This window comes from Bubalus bubalis, chromosome 22 (assembly GCF_019923935.1).
Source record: "Bubalus bubalis isolate 160015118507 breed Murrah chromosome 22, NDDB_SH_1, whole genome shotgun sequence".
Classification (NCBI taxonomy): Eukaryota; Metazoa; Chordata; class Mammalia; order Artiodactyla; family Bovidae; genus Bubalus; species Bubalus bubalis.
The window spans coordinates 15,352,140-15,371,671 of NC_059178.1; the positions used below are offsets into that span (position 1 = coordinate 15,352,140).

A 19,532-nucleotide genomic window follows, 5' to 3' on the forward strand; every position below is an offset into this window, starting at 1 on the left:
TCTGCACACTCGCTTCACACCAAGATCACAGAAGAAGAATTCCTTTACCTGGAGGTCCATAGAGTAGCAGTCCTTTCCAGGGGGAAAGAATTCCTGTAAACAGCTGTGGGTACTGTGGGAGCAAGGAACAATGATGAGGTTTGGTACCTGCAGGGCAGCCTGCACACCCTCAGCTCAGGCAAGCTAGGGGAGCTAGGGTGAAACACACGCAACTCTGGGCCAGCCCCTCCTTTTTTAAGACTGGCTCTCTCCCTCTCTGTATACACACACACACACACACACACACACACACACGAGTATCTAGTTTATCTCAATTTGACTTTCACTCTTGATAGGATACACAGCCGAAATGTTTTGCTTTTTAAAAGAGCAGTTATTTTAAGGAGAAGAAAGGCATGTATAGGTACTATCCCCTCCATTGCTGTAGTCACTGCTCACATGCAAGTAACGATTTCCCCCCGAGTTCGAGCAGTCTTTTGAATGTTGTGAAGGAGGTGCGCTCTTTAAGATGCCAACTTTTTAAAACCAATATAGAAAGGTGTAGTGAGTAAAGTTCAACGTTATGGTGAAGCCTGATTTGGAAGCTGAGAACGTGCACTGCACAATCCATAATGAGACACCGACTCCAAACAGGACACGCATGGACTTCAGTGAATCTCTCCTGTTAGTTCAAATTCAAACCATCTGGAGTTGGTAAAGGACAAGAGAGAAGGAAAAGAAACAGTAGAATTATAACTAGCTATTAGCTTCTTGCTGACACTAATTCAAAATCTTGACACTGTATGGAACTTCAAATACCATGGCGACAAGACATCCAGAGAGCCTCAATGAATGCTCTAGCCTTTTGCACAAGAAGACTTGAACAATGGAGCCACTCAGAGGAAGCAGGGAATACCTTTCTACTTCCTCTGACCACCACTGTAGTTCCTCCCCCATGTGTCTGAACACAGGAAGGAAGAAAGGAAAGACAGTCCAAATGGACAGATTTTGTCTCATTTGAATAGAAACATCCAAAAACCAGGGGCTGCAAGGTCTCAGGGGTAAGAATAAATAGGTTATTCAAGAAAGCAAATTTGTAATCCTGACTGCAGGAGATCACCAAAACTGGCCACTAATTATTTGCAGCTCCTACATCAAGTTCAGTTCAGTTCAGTTCAGTTGCTCAGTCGTGTCCAACTCTTTGCGACCCCATGAATTGCAGCATGCCAGGCCTCCCTGTCCATCAAGAGGCAGAGGATATTTCTCCACCACTTGAATCTGGACTTGGCCTCATGAATTTGGCCCGTGGGGCATTAGCAGGTAGAAGAAGAGACTTGAAAATATAAGGTATATGAAAAGAGACATGGGAAAGGCTCAGCAATTGGGCCCTTTCTTGCTTCTGTCTGGGAACTCAATGACACCATGTGAACAAGACTGGGCTCTCCTGCTGGAGGATGAGAGGCAGAGAGAGGTCTCAGGTGCCCTGGTGACCCCAGCTTTGCCAGGCTCTCCATCTTCTCCAGACACACTGGCTGATACCCCAGACATGTGAGTGAGCCCAACCAAGGTCACGCGGAAAAGCGTAAGCTGGCCCTGCCGAGCCCAGCCCCAAATGCCCACCCACAGAACTGCTGCAAACAAGGAAATGATTGTGGTTCTAAGGCACTAAGTGTTGGGGTGGTCTGTTATACAGCAAAAGCCACGTGGTACACTGACCTCATCGCCACTGCTGTAAACCAAACATGTAGTCTTGCTTTCTGTATTTCTTCCTGTTTAGTATCAAACCAGTCAACCCTAAAGGAAATCAACCCTGAATATCCATTAGAAGGACTGATGCAGAAGCTGAAACTTCAATATTTTGGCTACCTGATGCGAAGCACCAACTCACTGGAAAAGACCCTGATGCTGGGAAAGACTGAGGGCAGGAGGAGAATGAGGAGGCAGAAGATGGGATGGTTGGATGGCAACATCGACTCAATGGACATGAGTTTGAGCAAACTCCAGGAGATGGTGAAGGACGGGGAAGCCTGGCGTGCTGCAGTCCATGGGGTCGCAAAGTCAGACATGACTTAGTGACTGAACAACAACACTGACCTCACCGCCACTGGTGTAAACCAAACGTGGAGTCTCGTTTTTCTGTTTTTCTTCCTGTTTAGTGAGCCACTCTGCACAAAGGTTTGTCAGCAGTTAGCAATGAGCACAACTCAATGGCTCTACCAGCTGGTGCCCTGGAAGGGGCAGTCTAGTCTTCACAACCAGCCGAAAGCAAAGCCCCCAATGATGGTAGTACTGGGGGCAAGGCGGGGGGAAATCCACGCAAATGCAGTCAGAGGCTCTCTCCTATGGCAGGTATTTTTACTATAATAAGTATATTTAGGGAGGCAGGCTGATAGTAACTGACTAATCATATATACTAAGGAGTTTTAGATCTTAAATTACCTCTTAGAGGAGACATCTGCCTTCAACCAATATGTAACATGATTTCAAATGGGCTAGAATGGACAGAGCCTTGGTGCTTCCATGTTGACAAAATATTGTGACATAGGCAAAAAGTGAACATATGAAACAGTAAACATATGAAAAGATGCTCAACATCACTAATTATTAGAGACATGCAAATCAAAAGTATAATGAGGCATCACCTCACACCAGGCAGAATGGCCATCATCAAAAAATATACAAACAATAAATGCTGGAGAAGATGTGGAGAAAAGGGAACCCTCCACTGTTGGTGGGAATGTAAAATGAGAATGGATACAGCCATTATGGAGAACAGTATGGGGATTCCTTAAAACACCAGGAATAAATCTACCATATGACCCAGCAACCCCACCACTGGGTATGTATGATGCGAAAACCATAATCAAAAAAGACACATGTACTCCAATGTTCGCAGCAGCACTATTGACAACAGCCAGGACATGGAAGCAGCCCAGATGTCCATCGACAGGTGAATGGATAAAGAAGATGTGGTATATACCTACAAGGGAATACTACTTAGTCGTAAAGAAGAATGAATCTGAGTCAGTTCTAGTAAGGTAGATGAACTTAGAGCTTGTTATACAGAGTGAAGTAAGTCAGAAAGAGAAACACAAAATATAGGATATTAATGCACGTATATGGAATCTAAAAAATGGTGCTGAAGAATCTATTTGCAGGGAAGGAATGGAGATGAGGACGTAGAGAATGGACTTGTCGACACAGTGGGGGAGGGAGAGTGGAACAAATGGAGAAAGTAGCATCAACATATACATGCTATCAGCTGTAAGAAGGACAGCTGGTGAGAAGCTGCCATTTAGCACAGGGAGCTGTCTGGTGCTCTGTGATGACCTGGAGGGATGGCATGGGGGGAAAGTGGGAAAACTCGGGAGGGAGGGGATGTATGTATAATTATGCCTGATTCACACTGTTGTACGGCAGAAATCAATACAATATTGTAAAAAAATTTTTAATATATTTAAATTAAAAAAAAAAGACTCAATTTGTAAACAGAAAATCACCCTTTCTCTTCCTGATAGGTGAGCTTGCCCCATGGATAATGAACAGAAATTGGGCCTCCCAAGAGGCCTCCCATCCTTACCCTTATAGGATACACAACAGCTTCTTTGACTAACTGCTTGGCTGCATCGAGTCCAATAATGTCATTCCACTTTATGTTTGGATTATGGAGATAAATGTCCTGCAATGCACATTTGATCATTCTGTTAAAACTAATGTTCTCCTTCACAGCTGTAATAAACACAGGGGCAGCAGAATACTTGACTTGCAATAGGACATAAAGTGATTGTGATTAAAAAAACTTTTCATATTATATATATATGTATATACATATTGTAATTTGAAGTTAGTTCACCAAAGGGATGCCATGAAAATATTTAGTGATTTTCCCTGAAGAAGATATTCATAATATAATACTGTACTTTTAGGGTTAAAAAAAAAAATATCCTAGGGACTTCTCTGGTGGTCTAGTGGTTAAGATTCTGGGCTCCCAAAGCAGGGGGAGCCCTGCTCAATCCCTGGTCAGGGAACTAGAGCCCACACACCACAACGAAGACGTGATGGAGCCAAATTAAACATATAGGTATGTATGTATATGCGTGTGTGCTGTGTTGCTTTATTTGTGTCTGACTCTTTGCAGCCCTATGGATTGTAGCCCACCAGGCTCCTCTGTCCATGGGATTTCCCAGGCAAGAATACTGGAGTGGGCTGCCATTTACTTATATATATATACATATACATATACATATATATGTGTATATATATATATATACATTTAAAAAAAGCTTTGTATACATACATATACATACATGGGCTTCCCAGGTGGCTCTAGTGGTACAGTTCCCGCCTGCCACCGAAGGAGATATAAGAGATGCAGGTTCAATCCCTGGGTCGGGAAGATCCCCTGGAGGAGGGCATGGCAACCCATTCCAGTATTCTTGCCTGGAGAATCTCATGGGCAGAGGAGTCTGACAGAATATAGCCCACAGGGTCACGAAGAGTTGACTTAGCATGCATGCACATATACATGTATATGTATACAAAATATGTATATATACAAATATTAGCTAAATATACAAAATATATATGTATGTGTGTGTATATATATATGAAAGGGAAAGTGTTAGTCAGTCGTGTCCGACTCTTTGCAACCCCGTGGACTGTAGCCCGCCAGGCTCCTCTGTCCATGGAACTCTCCAGGCAAGAATACTGGAGTGGGTTGCCACTTCCTTCTCCAACTACATACACACACACAAAATAAAGGGCTTCCCAGGTGGCTCAGTGAAGAATCCAACTGCCAATGCAGGAGACGTGGATTCAATCCCTGAGTTCGATCCCTGAGGTCAGGAAGATCCCCTGGAGAAGGAAATAGCAACCCACTCCAGTATTCTTGCCTGGAAAATCCCATGGACAGAAGAGCCTGGCGGGCTACAGTCCATGGAGTTGCAAAAGAGTAGGACATGACTTAGCAACTAAACAACAACAATAATACTACATAAAATTTACCAAAAAGAAAAAATCTCCGAACAATGGACTATACCCGTCTTCAGTCAATAACAAACCATGCTGATTTACGACTGTAATCAAAGAAGCTACAGAACATGCCTACAAATTACATTAGCTTTTAATCCGAAACATAGTTCCTAGCTGGTGCCTGGACTCTCTCCTGCTCCTTGATCTCATGAACACTTTCTAATTTGCTACATAAAAGAGATAATGCTCCTCTGAAACCAATTTCTCTTTTTCCCTAGTGATTGCTCCCTACTTCCATCAGGAGCAATTGCTTCTACAAAATCCAAGGAAGCCAACAACCAAGTGAAAATACAGTTTTCCCCTCACAGAGTAGAGCCCCATAGCAACCACAGAGGATAATCAATTAAGGTAGCTTTTACTGATAACTAATTTGCAGTCTCCAAACTTCAATTTCACAAGATGCTCAGAACAGTCACTCAGGGGCTTTTCTCAGTGGAGCTGTATTGGGCAAACTTGTCTAGAGTGTTATAGCAAAAAGAAAAAAAAAAACCACCTCCCTTCCACAGTCATTCTGAGTGACTACAGAACAATCTGGAAACTAATTTTATATTTATTTAATTTTTTAAAAAGTGATATATGCACATGATTCAAAAACATAAAACCAGGGACTTCCTTGGTGGTCTAGTGGTTAAAAATCACCCTCTCAATGCAGGGGACGTGGGCTTGATCCCTGGTCTGGGACTGAGATCCCACGTGCCAAGAGGCCACTAACCCCAAGTGCCAACTAAGCCCAAGTGTCGCAACTGCTGAGCCCTCACACTGCAACAAAAGATCCCCCATGATGCAATGAAGATCCTGTGTGCTGCAACTGAGACCTGGTGCAACCTAATAAATAAATCTATATAATATGTAAAAACGTATTTTTTAAATGCTGGTGAGATGCTATGCCCCCACTCAGTCCTCCATCCTCCCAGGTCCCTCCACAAGGGGTGACAACGTTTCTTAGAGAAGCTCTTTACGCAGGTGATTTTGATACTGCGTGATATGTAGGATCCATTCCTGGGTGAGATGACAAAGATCTCAGTCTTCCCAATCTTGGGAGAACCACCTCGTCTTGAAAGGACCGGCCACTCAGTCTTATTACCAAACTTTCTTAGGAAAAGCTTTGCACACAATGGGCATTCACTGGAGTTCAAGGCGTCCATCAGTTACAGCAGTATCTCTTGTCCTCATCAAGCACTGACACTGAATTCCACATGGTAGTGTTTATAATTTCCCAACAGGAAGCTCCTCCTAATCTCAGTCAAAAGTTATCAGAACTCAGTAGAACTGCCTCAGTGGGAGGTGAGCTCCCCGTCCCTGTCGGCTTTCAAGCAGAGTCCATATGACTGCCTCTCACAGTTCTGTAGAAAGGATTCCAGGTGGAATCATTCCAGGCCACTTCTACTCCACAACTATATCACCACTAGTCACGGTATCCATTTGCAAAGACAGTAACAAGACTTGATTTGGGGGTATAACAATGCTTTTCTCTGCTCTCATGCATCCTAATTACCGTAGCCTGGCTTGACCCCTCATCCTCTCACTGATAATAACTCCTGAGCTGGTCTTCCTATCTCCATTTCTCTGATGGCCTTCCACACTGTCATTAGAACAAGCTGTCTAAAAGCACATTTGATTATCCCATTCTCCTGATGGATGCCTTTCAGAGATTCTCCATCTGATATAGACTGAGCCCAGCCTCGGGTACTGTTCACAGCGCCCTAACACGCAGGAACCCCAGCCTCACTCTCCAGTCCCTTCATCCCGCAGTTTCTAATGGTGTTTCAGTTGGTTCCCCAGAAACACTGCATAGGCGCTACAACTCACTTGTCTGTACCTCTGCCCAGAACGCCTCCCCTCCGCCCTCTTCTACCCTTTCTCATGGGCTATTTCCTGTGTCTCTTCTTCCCTAAGAAGATACAGATCCTTTCCAGCTACCGTTCACCTTTGTGCTTCCAGCCACCAGCACGTGCCTGACACATCAGAGGCGTGCAGGGGACACCCGCTGGGCTAAATGGAGACCTGGGGACCTTAATGACCTCGGAGCAGCTGTGCAATTTTTGCATCATTTTAAACATCCAGAACGGAGCCTGCCTAGGTTTCAGTCTTTCATTAAATATGAGATCACTGGAGATTAGAAAAATCTCCTGTAACTCAGGAATCTATTCTGTTACTAAGGAACTTGCCCCAAGTCACAGAGTGAAAAAGAGGAGGATCTAGAAATCAAATCCAGGTCAATCTATTCCCAAGCTTGTGTGTCATCCACCACTAGATTTCACTGCCTTTAGGTCCTGGGGGACCAAGCTTGAAAAAAAAAATCAGTCGTGTAGATGGTAAGATCTTTCCTACTAATCTGTTTCTTCATGAAAATTTCCAATTATGAAACCAGACTCCCGACATCTCTATTTCTAGGCTTAGACTGTTTAAACAAAACACAGACGTCCTCTCTCCTTCTCTAAGAGGCTTTCTTTCCTTAAATCTTGGCTTAACTCTAAAACCTTTCACCTGTCCCTTCCTTTCTAAGTCCTTTTCTCTTTGGGTTTTCTTGGCCTCTATAGTGAGATGGTGGGCTTTCTGTATTGTAATTTTATGATTCTATAATTTATTCATCATGCATTATTGTGCCTCTAAACAATATGAGTGCCTTCACAAGTGGGGGCACTTTATAAATAAATGATCATATTTATTGTTATTAATAAAAGAAGCAGCCCACAATGCTCCTGGAGCTCCAGTCTGCCTCCGTAAATTTGTGAATTGAATATCAGATCTTACCCGGCTCACCACGGCTGCCAATTCTCGCATCTCACTGTTCATGCCAATAAATGCACTCAGAGGTTTCAACAGTCGTTCCTGATGATGAGAGTAGAAAGCCTCACGTTACAATATTGCTTCATCACTTAGGAAGGAAAACAGGGCACAGAGCTCCATGACACAAACGGTGGCAGGTCGCTGTGACCTTTAACTGGACCTCAAGGCTCCTCTGGACTCAAAATTGTACTCCAGAATTTCATCTGGATTTGGGCAGTTTGCAAGATGAATGTCCCATCCTAGCCACTTACTGAGGGGTCCGGGTTACAGTCGAAGCTGTTCAAGCCAAGTTCACTGGTTGCTCCTTTGATGGCATCTGTGAGCAGCCCTCGGAAGTCAATGATTGGGCCCTGAAAGGGAGTAATAGTTATTGCAGGGGCCATTAAAACAGGAGGGGACACTATCCTTAATAGCTCGGCTTCATTAAATCAAGACACATTTATGTACCATGGTCTGCAGTGCAAACTTAAAGTAAAGCTTTAAGAGGAAGCTATGCTAATAATGAACAAGATGATTTCCTCAGGTTGGGGCACTCCAGGAAAAAAAGAAAAAACACATTATAAATAAATTTTCCACAATGAAGTTGGCTTGAATATAATTCCCAAGCATTTTTCAGCTCCTGATGCACCACCAGTTTTCTACGTGTCCAATTCCGCTGTATCATCTTTCTTTTAAAATATTCCACACGTGGGAAGAACTCATTGGCACAAGAATAATGATAGTTCCTATCTACTGACTATACTGTACCTTCAGCACTCAGGAGAGTGCCTGGCACAAATCAGGTGTGTGAGGTACCTGCTGTGGATTACTGCCAATTCTTATAACACTTCTGCTAGTCGGGAGTGGCATCCTAGCTTCACAGATGTGGAGGTAAGCCTAGAGAAGTGAAATGATCTACCCAGGGTCCCACAGCTAACAAGGAACTTAAGACCAGGATTCAAACCCAGATATCTATCTCCCATACCCAGCCTCCTTCTGATGCCACTGTCCCCTGTATAGAAAGAAGGAAAAAGCAAGAACACATGTCAAAATTAAATGGCAATAACAGTAGCCAACACTTACTGAGTGTTTATCGTGTGCTCTCTGTTCATTATGACATTGGAGGTGCACACTATGATTATTTCCATTTCACAGATGAGAGAAATGAGGCTTGGAGAGATCTAAAAACTTGCCCAAGAATCAGTCAGGAAGGTGAGACGTGGGATTTGAACCTAGGCAGGCTGACTTCAAAGCTAGTGCCTTGAGAACAATACACCTAGTAAGTCTGCAAGGGGACTTGGGTATCTTGAGCTTTGGAGGCTCTGAGATCGGGCACCTCTGAGATGACAATGAAGCCCCAGTTTTTGGAGATGGGCCCTGACTATAACCCCTTCTTCAGCTCATGAAACGTTAGGCAGAAACTGTCCAAAGCTTAACCTGAGGGCATTTCTGCTGCAAACAGAATTTACAGCCAGATTCTTTCAAAGGTTAAATGCTGGATTAAACAGCCCCTTCCTTGACCTGATTAGAAATATCCGTTCATATCAACTTGAGATGTTCCTAAGAGCAACTAATGCTGCAACACTGCTGAGCACGAAAGTGACTGGAAAACGTGATAAGGTAGGAACAGTGAGCAGGAAGTGCTTCTTTGTGGGCGGCACTGATCGGAATGTGTCAGCTCCAGCATTCACCCATATAATTGAGGCCCTAAAAGGAGCCAATTCCCCTTGATTTCCAGGGAGATGTTCCCCATTTCCCTCCAGACACACACATCCAGAGTTTAGTTTGCCTGAGAAGCGCTGGCTAGAGGTGAGTCAGCAGTCCCATAGGATCGAAGAAAGCAAGCTAACTCTGAATGGAACTCAGTCCTCAAAGTTACAGTCAAGAGAAACACACTGGTGTCGATGCTGCTTTTTATTTCCAAGTGACACATTTTTACTTGCCTGTAGCCTACAGCTACCCAAACTGGGTCTTTTCTGTTTGAAAGACTCTTACGCACAAATCAGGACATGAAGTTCATTAGGAAAGCAGTAGAAATGGCTATCGAGGACAAGATCAACCTTATATCAACTGAGGTTCACATGAAATTACATTCAAATCCGGAGCCATATCTCCAAGGAGAAAGGGACACTGCTAGTCAACTCCCACTGACAGGGCAGAAAGGAATGAATGTGAGGCCACAACTCCTTAAATAATGCGGGAGAGTTGATCACTGTAATCACAGGATTTTTAAGCTGAAAGGAACCAAGCCATCTCTTCCAAACCCCACAATTTATAAATGGGAAACTGAGCCCTTTGGAGATGGAGCCACTAATTCAAATCTACCCATCCAGAAGGGAGACCTGGTCCAGGACCTCAGGGTTTCATCCTCAGCCCATCTCTTCCCAGTTCACCCCACAGCCAACCTTTGATCATCACATACTACCTTATCTGTTTGACAAATGTAACACTCAAAATTTTTCATTTTCAGAAAGAAAAGGGAAATTCCCCATTCAGTGTTTGCTTCATGAGTCCCGCTTACTTTTTGTGGACGGACGTTTTCTTCTCCACTGCCTTTGTTGATTCCAGATATACTTAAGCCGAAGTCAGCATTCTCCTTGTGAGTGTGACTGACAACCTCCTGGAGAAAGAGGAAGAGAAGTGAGAAGTCAGCGACAGAAAACAATTTTGAGATGCTGGCTGCAGTTGCCTGTCCTGTCGTCCCAAATCCTTCTGCAAATGGGGACCTCCAACACTTTTGTGCAGACCCAACAAGACAAATAAACTCTGCTTGTGCTGGGTGGGAGGAGCTGTCCCAGGAAGCCACAGGCTCTGAGCCCCACAAACAGTGGAAGAAATGGCTGGGCCTCCACCCACCTCCACTCACAGGCCTGTCTTTTCTCCTGGGACCAGAGGTGTCTGTGGCCAGGGGTGGCTGAGTTTGGAAACACAGCAGTCAACAGGCAGCCAGCCTCCTGTGGGATTCATCCTGCCCCATCCTGCTTTACCTTGCTTCCACCTGAGCCAGTCTACAGTGGCCAGGACCACACAACCCCCTTGAAGATGAGAGATTCCCTCTGACCCTTACTGAGTTGTGAAATAATGACTTTCTATCCCCCTGGACAGCTTTGACATGCATTCTTCCCTTTCCTCTTCACCATTTCCATTGGTTCTCTTTTCTTCAAACCTGGTTGGTATGTTTTGTCCTGGACCAAAGGTTCTCAGCATGGGTTTCACTCGCCTACTGGGCTCTCTCTCTCCTCTTGCTTGCCCATCTCTCCCCACAGAAAGCCAAGTGTGGAGGTCTGGGTTAGTGACCCACCATGTGTGCCTTGGAGAAACCCAACAGGAGACTTGAAGCCCAGCCACACCAAGACCACCCCAACCTACACTTAGGACCCCAGGGATACCCTGTGGGATGGGAAGAGCTGGCACCTCCAGCTTCCTCAAGAGGAAGACTGAGCCTTGTAGGAACCAGGCCCTCCTGCTCTGACTGGGCCTAGGATTCACCCCTCAAGGCCTGTCACCCAGCCTCAGACCAGCCGAAAGTTTGTGGGGAGGAAGGAATCCTCCTTCCAAGTGCTGGAAGAAACTCTGTAACTGAACAAAATCAAACTGTCCTCGATGAACAAACAAACGTGACTACTTCCTTGGGGCTGTTTCTCAGCCACCTGCAATGGTACAGGAGCCAAGCAAAGCCGTCCCAACCTGTTTAGGATGCTCCGTGTGGAGGGGCCTGGCGTCCCCAGGCTTTCCCACGGTGGTTTTGGACCGCGGCCTCTGCTGGTTGATCTTGGGAAGATTCTGACAACTGTCGGTCATCACCCTAGGGCAGGGAACAAAGACCTTGGAGGAAATCCTGTTAACTGAATCTGAGATCACAAACACCTCACACAGTGCATTTAAAGAGAGTTCTGGAAAGATCTGCAGGCACAAATCCATCTGGACCATCCTCCCACCCAGTCTGGCCCAGCTCTGCCCATCTTCAGTCTACCTGCCAGGTCTAAGGCGGGGCTAGAGGGTCCACCGTCTCCTCTCATGACACAACCTCTCATTTCAATAACTGTTTAGAGTATAAGATTATACACAAATGCCATGCATCATTTTTCTAGCTATCTTTCTTAAAGCCAACAATTTGCCACCCAACCTCAATGGCTGCCGTGTATGAACAGCTACCCAGAGAGAAGCTGAAGAAACCCCCACTGCCCCGTGCCACCCTGCTCCAGGGCTAAAGGAGCAAGGCGCTCCCAGACAGTCGCTCCCAGAGCGTTCTGCCAGATACGGAGTGCTAAGGAGGTTCCAGGGATGAACCTGCGGCTGAAAAGCAATCAGGTTTCCATACGCATTCCGAAGCTGCCTCTTAAAATGCACCTCACTGTTTCTGTTCACAAGTAGTTATCATTTATTACCGGAGTCTGACTAGCTTTATGGAAACTATAAAGAAAAGAAGAACACTTTGGTGAAAACAAAGAGACTGTTCAGAAAGAACTGCATGAAAGCAAAGGTAGCCTCAGGCTGAGGGACCCCGTGACTGTCATGGTGAAGTAGGCTCGGGCTCCGCGGCTCTTCTTTAAATGACGCCAAAGGTCTTCACTTATAAAAGATGAGGCGGCTAAGTCCCTTCCTTCTCAGGCTGTGGACAAGGGACTTGGAGTCACAGAGCAGGGAGTCCATGGGGCTCACAGAAGCTCTCGAGGACCCAGTGAGTTACCTACGATCACAATCTAAGTTTTCTTCTTTTAATTGTGTCCTAAGATTTTTTTTTTAAACTTTGCTCACGGCCTGAGGGATTGTGTGGTCTCTACTGGAAGCCCACTGCCACTTTCCCCTGAGGTCTGGGCTTTCCTGTAATACAAAGAGCACAGGCCTTGATGCCCCGCAGCTGTGCGGTCCTGGGCACTTTGTGAACAGGCTCTGCTGACAGGAGTGTGGCCTGGAGTGGGAGGAGGGGAACACGGGGGACACTGAGGCAAGTGTCAACCCAGAAGAGTCAGGAGACAGAGGGGCTCCAGTCAGACACCACGACTCCCAGATGAGACTGGGATTTGAGAAGCTGGAGAAAGAAATACAAGGTGAGTGTGAGAAAAGGAGAGGAATGGAAAGACCTGACTCCCTCCAGACTGTCAGGACGTGATCTGGGGTACACAGAGAAATGACCTTTATAATTTGAAAAGGAAAAATATTTCTGGGGAGGTGCTTACTATGTTCTGGGAACTCACTATGTGTCAGACTCTTGCTCCAAGCTTGTAAGTGGCAGAGCCAGGAACTGAACCTGGATCTTTTGGTCTCTGAGGTCCATACTTTTCATACCACCTAGCCTAGAAAGACAAAGCATCGGCGGATGCAATTCTTGGTCGTAAAAGCAGAGAGCCGACAGTGGTCCACGCCCTGTCTGTCTATAACATAAGGGGAGCCCATGGCTGGCCCCCCAGGGTCACAGGACCATGGTCTGATATTGCTGCTTGGCAGACATGGAGCCGCACTGGAGAATCTTCTGGAAACGGATCCCACAAACTCTTAAGGGTTGAGTTGGTCAAGATGAATTACCATTTACTTTACCTTCTGGTCTTCCCTCCACTTCTTTGAGGTAAACTGTTTTCTGCTGTGGCAAAACAAATATCAAGAGGAGAAGGAAATATAAATTTTTAAGAGAAAGTGATTTTTCAGGTATGTTTGTCCTTTTACATTGTACTTAAAATTGGTGCTACATGCAGAAGCTGTAAGCTATTCTCATCTAGACAGGAATGGAATTACCAGCAAAGAGAAAGAAGCCCAAGCTTCCCAAGCATTTCCACACAAAGACCCCAAAGGCTTCAGAAGATATTAAACGTGTTGGGAGACCACAGACTCGGTGGCAGCTCCAGTGTGGGCTGCTTTATAGTTACCATTTCATTAAGTTTTCATGAACTTGACACTATTTTGCTGTGGTCCCTGGGACATGGTTCAGACGGTAAAGAATCTGCCTGCAGTGCAGGAGACCTGGGTTCGATCCTCGGGTCAGGAAGACCCCTGAAGGAGGGAATGGCCACCCACTCCAGTATTCTTGCCTGGAGAATTCCATGGACAGAGGAGCCTAACGGGCTAAAGTCCATGGGGTCGTAAAGAACTGGACACAACTGAGCAACTAACACTTTCGCTTTCACTTTCTGGGACACCAGAATGGAACACTTATCAGTCAAACCCTGCCTGTTTACCTTAAACTAAAGACACTGTGCCCAGTATCCCAGGAGAGTGTGGTTCCAAGCTAGAACTAGCATTAAAATCAAGTCATGTCAGTAACAGTCCTGTGGCCCAGTGGTTAGGAGTCTCTGCTTTTTTCTGTCAAAACCCAGATCCAACAACCAGCCACGGATGTAGAGCTATGAACACTGAACTGGAAGAGAGTGCAGATAAAACCTCTCTTGCTCTCTCGGACCCCTTCCAGCTCTGTGATTCAGCCCTGGCTATTTTTAATTGACGTTCCTTTTGGTTTCCTGGTCCCTACATGAAATGTTAAAGTCTGTGGCTTAACAAGTGCCTTGTAAACAGGACAATGATCTCCCTTGGTTTATAATTACTTCCCCCACTTACAGACTTCTAAGTCAATGTCACTACAAAACACAGGGCCCTAACTTTAGATCTTCCCTCCAGCCAGCCTCCTTGACTGCTAACCTATACTGGGTCTTTGCATTATATTGATCATTATCTGGATTGATGGCTTTCAAAAGCATTTCATTATCTATACATGAGCTATTAGCCTCACCAATACTCATTTTCATGTTATTTTCAAGATAGATAATAGGTCTTCCCAACAAGAAAAAAGTCTTCTGTCATTTATTGTCTTCCAACAGCTCTTTCCATCTCTAAAGAAATGAAAGTAATGTTGATCTTCTAAAAAGTACCTGTGACACGCTGGGGTTTTGTTTTCACTGCCCTAAACCATACAGTCTTCAAGCAAATGCCGACATGACAAAAAGGGACATCAGTGTCCAGACAATCATGTTTAAATCGTCTGCACTGGATCTAAAAGAGGCTACAGAATCCTTCTGGTCTATTCTTTCAGTGTAGGGTGGAGGACATCCTCTATCTGGGAATAAAATGAGGAAGACACACAGAACTTAAAGATGAGATAGCGCCTTACTTCTAGAAAATAGCCATGTACCTGTGTCTGATGCCTTTTTGACAATTTTGGGGTATTTCTGAAACTTTACAAAATAATAGCTCTCATATTCCATCAAAATAGTTTCAAGATCAACGTTGTCACAAACTTGAAAGCGTCGTAACCCCATTTTAGTTTCTTGCTCCAAAGCATTGGCTGCATCAATATATCTGGCCATTTCACAAAAGAAAGAAAAAAATTAACTCTAGGTAAAGAGAATAAAGGCAAAGTCCAAAGAAACTCAATACAAATAGTAAGCGTATATTAAAGAGTACATTAAACAAAAACTAGAACATACAAGGTTTGCCTGTATAGTAAAGAGCTCCACCACATAGGTTAAGTATGCCCAAACACTGTCTTTCAAAACATTTTGGGGACTTCCACAGTGGTCCAGCAGCTAAGACTCTGCACTCCCAATGCAGGGGGCCTGGGTTTGATCCCTGCTCAGGGAATTAGGTCCCACATGCTGCAACTAAGAGTGCACATGCCACAGCTAAAGACCCTACACGCCTCAACGCAGATGGAAGACTCCAGGGGCCACAACTAAGACATAGCACGGCCAAGTAAACACGTAAATAAAAATTAAAAAGACATTTTGGAAGAACTTCAGTTCAGTTCAGTCGCTCAGTCGTGTCCGACTCTTTGCGACCCCATGAAATGCAGCACGCCAGGCCTCCCTGTCCATCACCAACTCCCGGAGTTCACTGAGACCCACGCCCATTGAGTCAGTGATGCCATCCAGCCATCTCATCCTCTGTCGTCCCCTTCTCCTCCTGCCCCCAATCCCTCCCAGCATCAGAGTCTTTTCCAATGAGTCAACTCTTCCCAGGAGGTGGCCAAAGTACTGGAGTTTCAGCTTTAGCATCATTCCTTCCAATGAACACCCAGGACTGATCTCCTTTAGGATGGTCTGGTTGGACCTCCTTGCAGTCCAAGGGACTCTCAAGAGTCTTCTCCAACACCATAGTTCAAAAGCATCAATTCTTTGGCGCTCAGCTTTCTTCATAGTCCAACTCTCACATACATACATGACCACTGGAAAAACCATAGCCTTGACTAGACGAACCTTTGTTGACAAAGTAATGTCTCTGCTTTTGAATATGCTATCTAGGTTGGTCATAACTTTCCTTCCAAGGAGTAAGCGTCTTTTAAGTTCAGGCTGCAATCACCATCTGCAGTGATTTTGGAGCCCAGAAAAATAAAATCTGACACTGCTTCCACTGTTTCCCCATCTATTTCCCATGAAGTGATGGGACCAGATGCCATGATCTTAGTTTTCTGAATGTTGAGCTTTAAGTCAACTTTTTCAGTCTGACAAAATGTGGTCCACTGGAGAAGGGAATGGCAAACCACTTCAGTATTCTTGTCTTCAGAACCCCATGAACAGTATGAAAAGGCAAAATGATAGGATACTGATAGAGGAACTCCCCAGGTCGGTAGGTGTCCAATATGCTACTGGAAGTACTTAAAAGTCAAATAAGTAAATTAACTAAGAAAATATCTTGTAATTTACTTTTATTCATGTTTAGCCAAAGATGGTTATTTGCCCAACTTGCTTACTTCTTTATTTACTAGTATTCATTTCAGGTAACATTTGACAAGTGATAAAACCCCAGTTTAACCACAATAGGTAAGGCTTGCCATCATTGAAGTAGCTGAAAAGAACATGTCACGTGCTCTGAAGGGGATTCCAAAAGTCTGTTGATCGACATCACTAAGGAAATTTAGTATAAGAAGTGTCATCTCCTTGGATGTACTGTTTCTGATAATTTCTTCGTTGGTCGCAGATTATACCACCAGCTGCCTCTGTATGCATGTAGTGTCAGTACCATGGGTCCCTCGCTCATTTTAACCTGGTCAGTCAGAGGCTGTCTGACTTAAGTGGTCTTAGCAATAAAAGCAAGCTCCTTGTCTCACAATCCTCTGAAAGTGGAAAAACTCTGGTTTTAATCTGAGTCCTCAACCTCTTTGAAAACCAAAAACTCTCTCCTGAAAAACATGCAAATACATACAAATTAGCATATAATTTCAGGAACTCATCCAAAGACCTCAGATTGAGGACTCCAGTTAGAGGTCTTTCTCTTTGATTTCAACCCTGGGAACATATAAAGGAGAAAACTTTCCTTTTTTATCATGCTTCCTTCTGTGTTCCAGATTCAGATCAGAGGACTAAACTTTCTTAAAAGAGGTTGCCATGACAACTTCAAGTACCTTGCTTAATTTAAAGAATTTGCGAACGTGAATTGATCAGGTCAGTCAGCTTCTATACTCCTTAATGGCTCATCAGGCTCCTATCCTATGTCTTAATCCCCATTTTACATAGAAAAAAACTCAATCCATTTTTATTAATAATTTTTTGTTTAGTATGATGTAATACATGCTCATTTAAGAAAAAATTAGAAAATACAGATAAGTCAAAAGAAAACTGCACTACTCAGAGACAATGTTAATGTTTTCTCTCTTTCCAAACATTTTTAAAATGACTTAAATACACATATACTTACATACATATACTTGTTTAAAAAAAAAAAAAAGATGGGAACATACATTAGAGACTGCCTGAATATAAAGACTGCTTTCCTGACATCACATTCTGAACACTTTCCAGGATCACAGAGTTTGGGCTTAAAAATGATAACAATAGATGATGGCAGGCCCCATATTTCCTAAACTAATTGATCAAGAAAACAGGATTTTTTTTTTCTTGCCATTCCATGGGGAATGTGGGATCATAGTTCCCCTACCAGGGATTGAACTTGTACCCCCTGCACTGGGAGCGCAAGGTCTTAACCACTGGACCACCAGGGAAGTCCGCAGAGCTATGTCTGTGTGTTCCTATTCCACTGTTTGGGCTTGAACGAGGTCTGAATTTAACAGAGTTGGTAGCAGGAGCTACTGGAAATTCTTAACCAACAGAGTGACAGGACTTTAAAAAGAGGTGTGAGCAGTAAGGAGAAAGCCACAGTAGAAGAGATGCCGGAGAGGCTGGTAACAGGCACTGGGGCCAGAGGAGGTGCACGTGCGGAGCTAGAGGAACCGCAGCCATGACCCCTCACTGGCGGCTCTCACTAACTCTCCCTCATGCATTTGATCTCTGATTTTTGTTTACCTAGTGGTTCACTTATGCCCTGCCCCTGCTTGCTCTGTGCCCCTGTCTAAAACGTCCTTGTCCATCACAACAGTCTATCCACATTTTATACATCTTTCAAGACCAGCTCACATGGCCTTCCCTACAACGCTTTCTCTATTTTTATTTTAATACACACAAATCAATCCTCTCAGCTTTTCATTTAAGGCAAGTCTATTTTCATGACACTAATATGTCCTTAAACATTTTTCAACTTGATAATTCATTCATCTCTCCCTTTCCCAGCAGGTCTCTGGAAATGATCAACTTTAGCATAACTTCTATCAATTACAGATGCAAGAGGCCATCTCGTGGCAGAAAGCGGAAATGCATGTTTTGTAAACAGTCGATTCTTGAGGCAGTAATAGCACCTGCAGGAGAAAGGATAGCTATGTGACTTTTGTCTTTTTGTTGTTACAGTTCTCCTGATACAGTTTCTAGAATAAAAACAAAAACAAAACAAAAAAAAAACACAGTAATTACCTGTGTGAATTGCTGTGTCTTTCTTTCCAATTATTTCACCCATCTACCTGCTAGTAAGTTTCTCAATGGCTGTTCAAATAACACTTATCAAGCATCTATTAATACAAAGCTCATAATGTTGGGGCCTTATAAGGTGAGTTCAGGTCTATAAGGGTCAGTGAATCTGTGAAGGCAGCATTTCTCAGAGTGTTCCATGAAAAACCAGTCCCTAAAGATGGCCTGAGGAAAAATCAGTTCCTTGGCCAAATTGGTTTGCAAAGCCCAGAATACTGTGATTTTAGCACAGATATATTCCCATTGTATGTAAATTAGAAGATCTGAGAAGTCAGGAAATAAAGGAGCCTGTTTAACCTAGTTTAAGCCAAAGCCTTTGACTGTGTGGATCACAATAAACTGTGGAAAGTTCTGAAAGAGATGGGAATACCAGACCACCTGACCTGCCTCTTGAGAAACCTGTATGCAGGTCAGGAAGCAACAGTTGGAACTGGACATGGAACAACAGACTGGTTCCAAATAGGAAAAGGAGTACATCAAGGCTGTATATTGTCACCCTGTTTATTTAACTTCTATGCAGAGTACATCATGAGAAACGCTGGGCTGGAAGAAGCACAAGCTGGAATCAAGATTGCCAGCAGAAATATCAATAACCTCAGATATGCAGATGACACCACCCTTATGGCAGAAGGTGAAGAAGAACTAAAGATCCTCTTGATGAAAGAGGAGAGTGAAAAAGTTGGCTTAAAGCTCAACATTCAGAAAACGAAGATCATGGCATCTGGTCCCATCACTTCATGACAAACAGACAGGGAAACAGTGGAAACAGTGTCAGACTTTATTTTTCTGGGCTCCAAAATCACTGCAGATGGTGACTGCAGCCACGAACTTAAAAGACGGTTACTCCTTGGAAGGAAAGTTATGACCAACCTAGATAGCATATGAAAAAGCAGAGACATTACTTTGCCAACAAAGGTCCATCTAGTCAAGGCTATGGTTTTTCCAGTGGTCATGTATGTATGTGAGAGTTGG

General features: G+C 44.1%; 1 protein-coding gene across 2 annotated transcripts in view; it reads right to left on the bottom strand.

Moving 5' to 3' along the window:
- KATNAL2 (katanin catalytic subunit A1 like 2) overlaps window positions 1-19,532 on the bottom strand; it is a 112,093-nt gene that overhangs the window by 32,071 nt on the left and 60,490 nt on the right. The window contains exons 3-10 of one of the 2 annotated variants that reach the window (XM_025273630.3): window positions 14,900-15,066; window positions 13,318-13,357; window positions 11,467-11,584; window positions 10,301-10,399; window positions 8,052-8,150; window positions 7,765-7,842; window positions 3,560-3,658; window positions 49-112 (exon numbers count right to left, since the gene is read on the bottom strand). In XM_025273630.3, coding sequence (XP_025129415.3) covers window positions 49-112; window positions 3,560-3,658; window positions 7,765-7,842; window positions 8,052-8,150; window positions 10,301-10,399; window positions 11,467-11,584; window positions 13,318-13,357; window positions 14,900-15,066 — 764 coding nt within the window. Of the gene's footprint in view, window positions 1-48; window positions 113-3,559; window positions 3,659-7,764; window positions 7,843-8,051; window positions 8,151-10,300; window positions 10,400-11,466; window positions 11,585-13,317; window positions 13,361-14,899; window positions 15,067-19,532 lie in introns of both variants that reach the window. The other variant, XM_006075263.4, reaches the window with a different exon arrangement.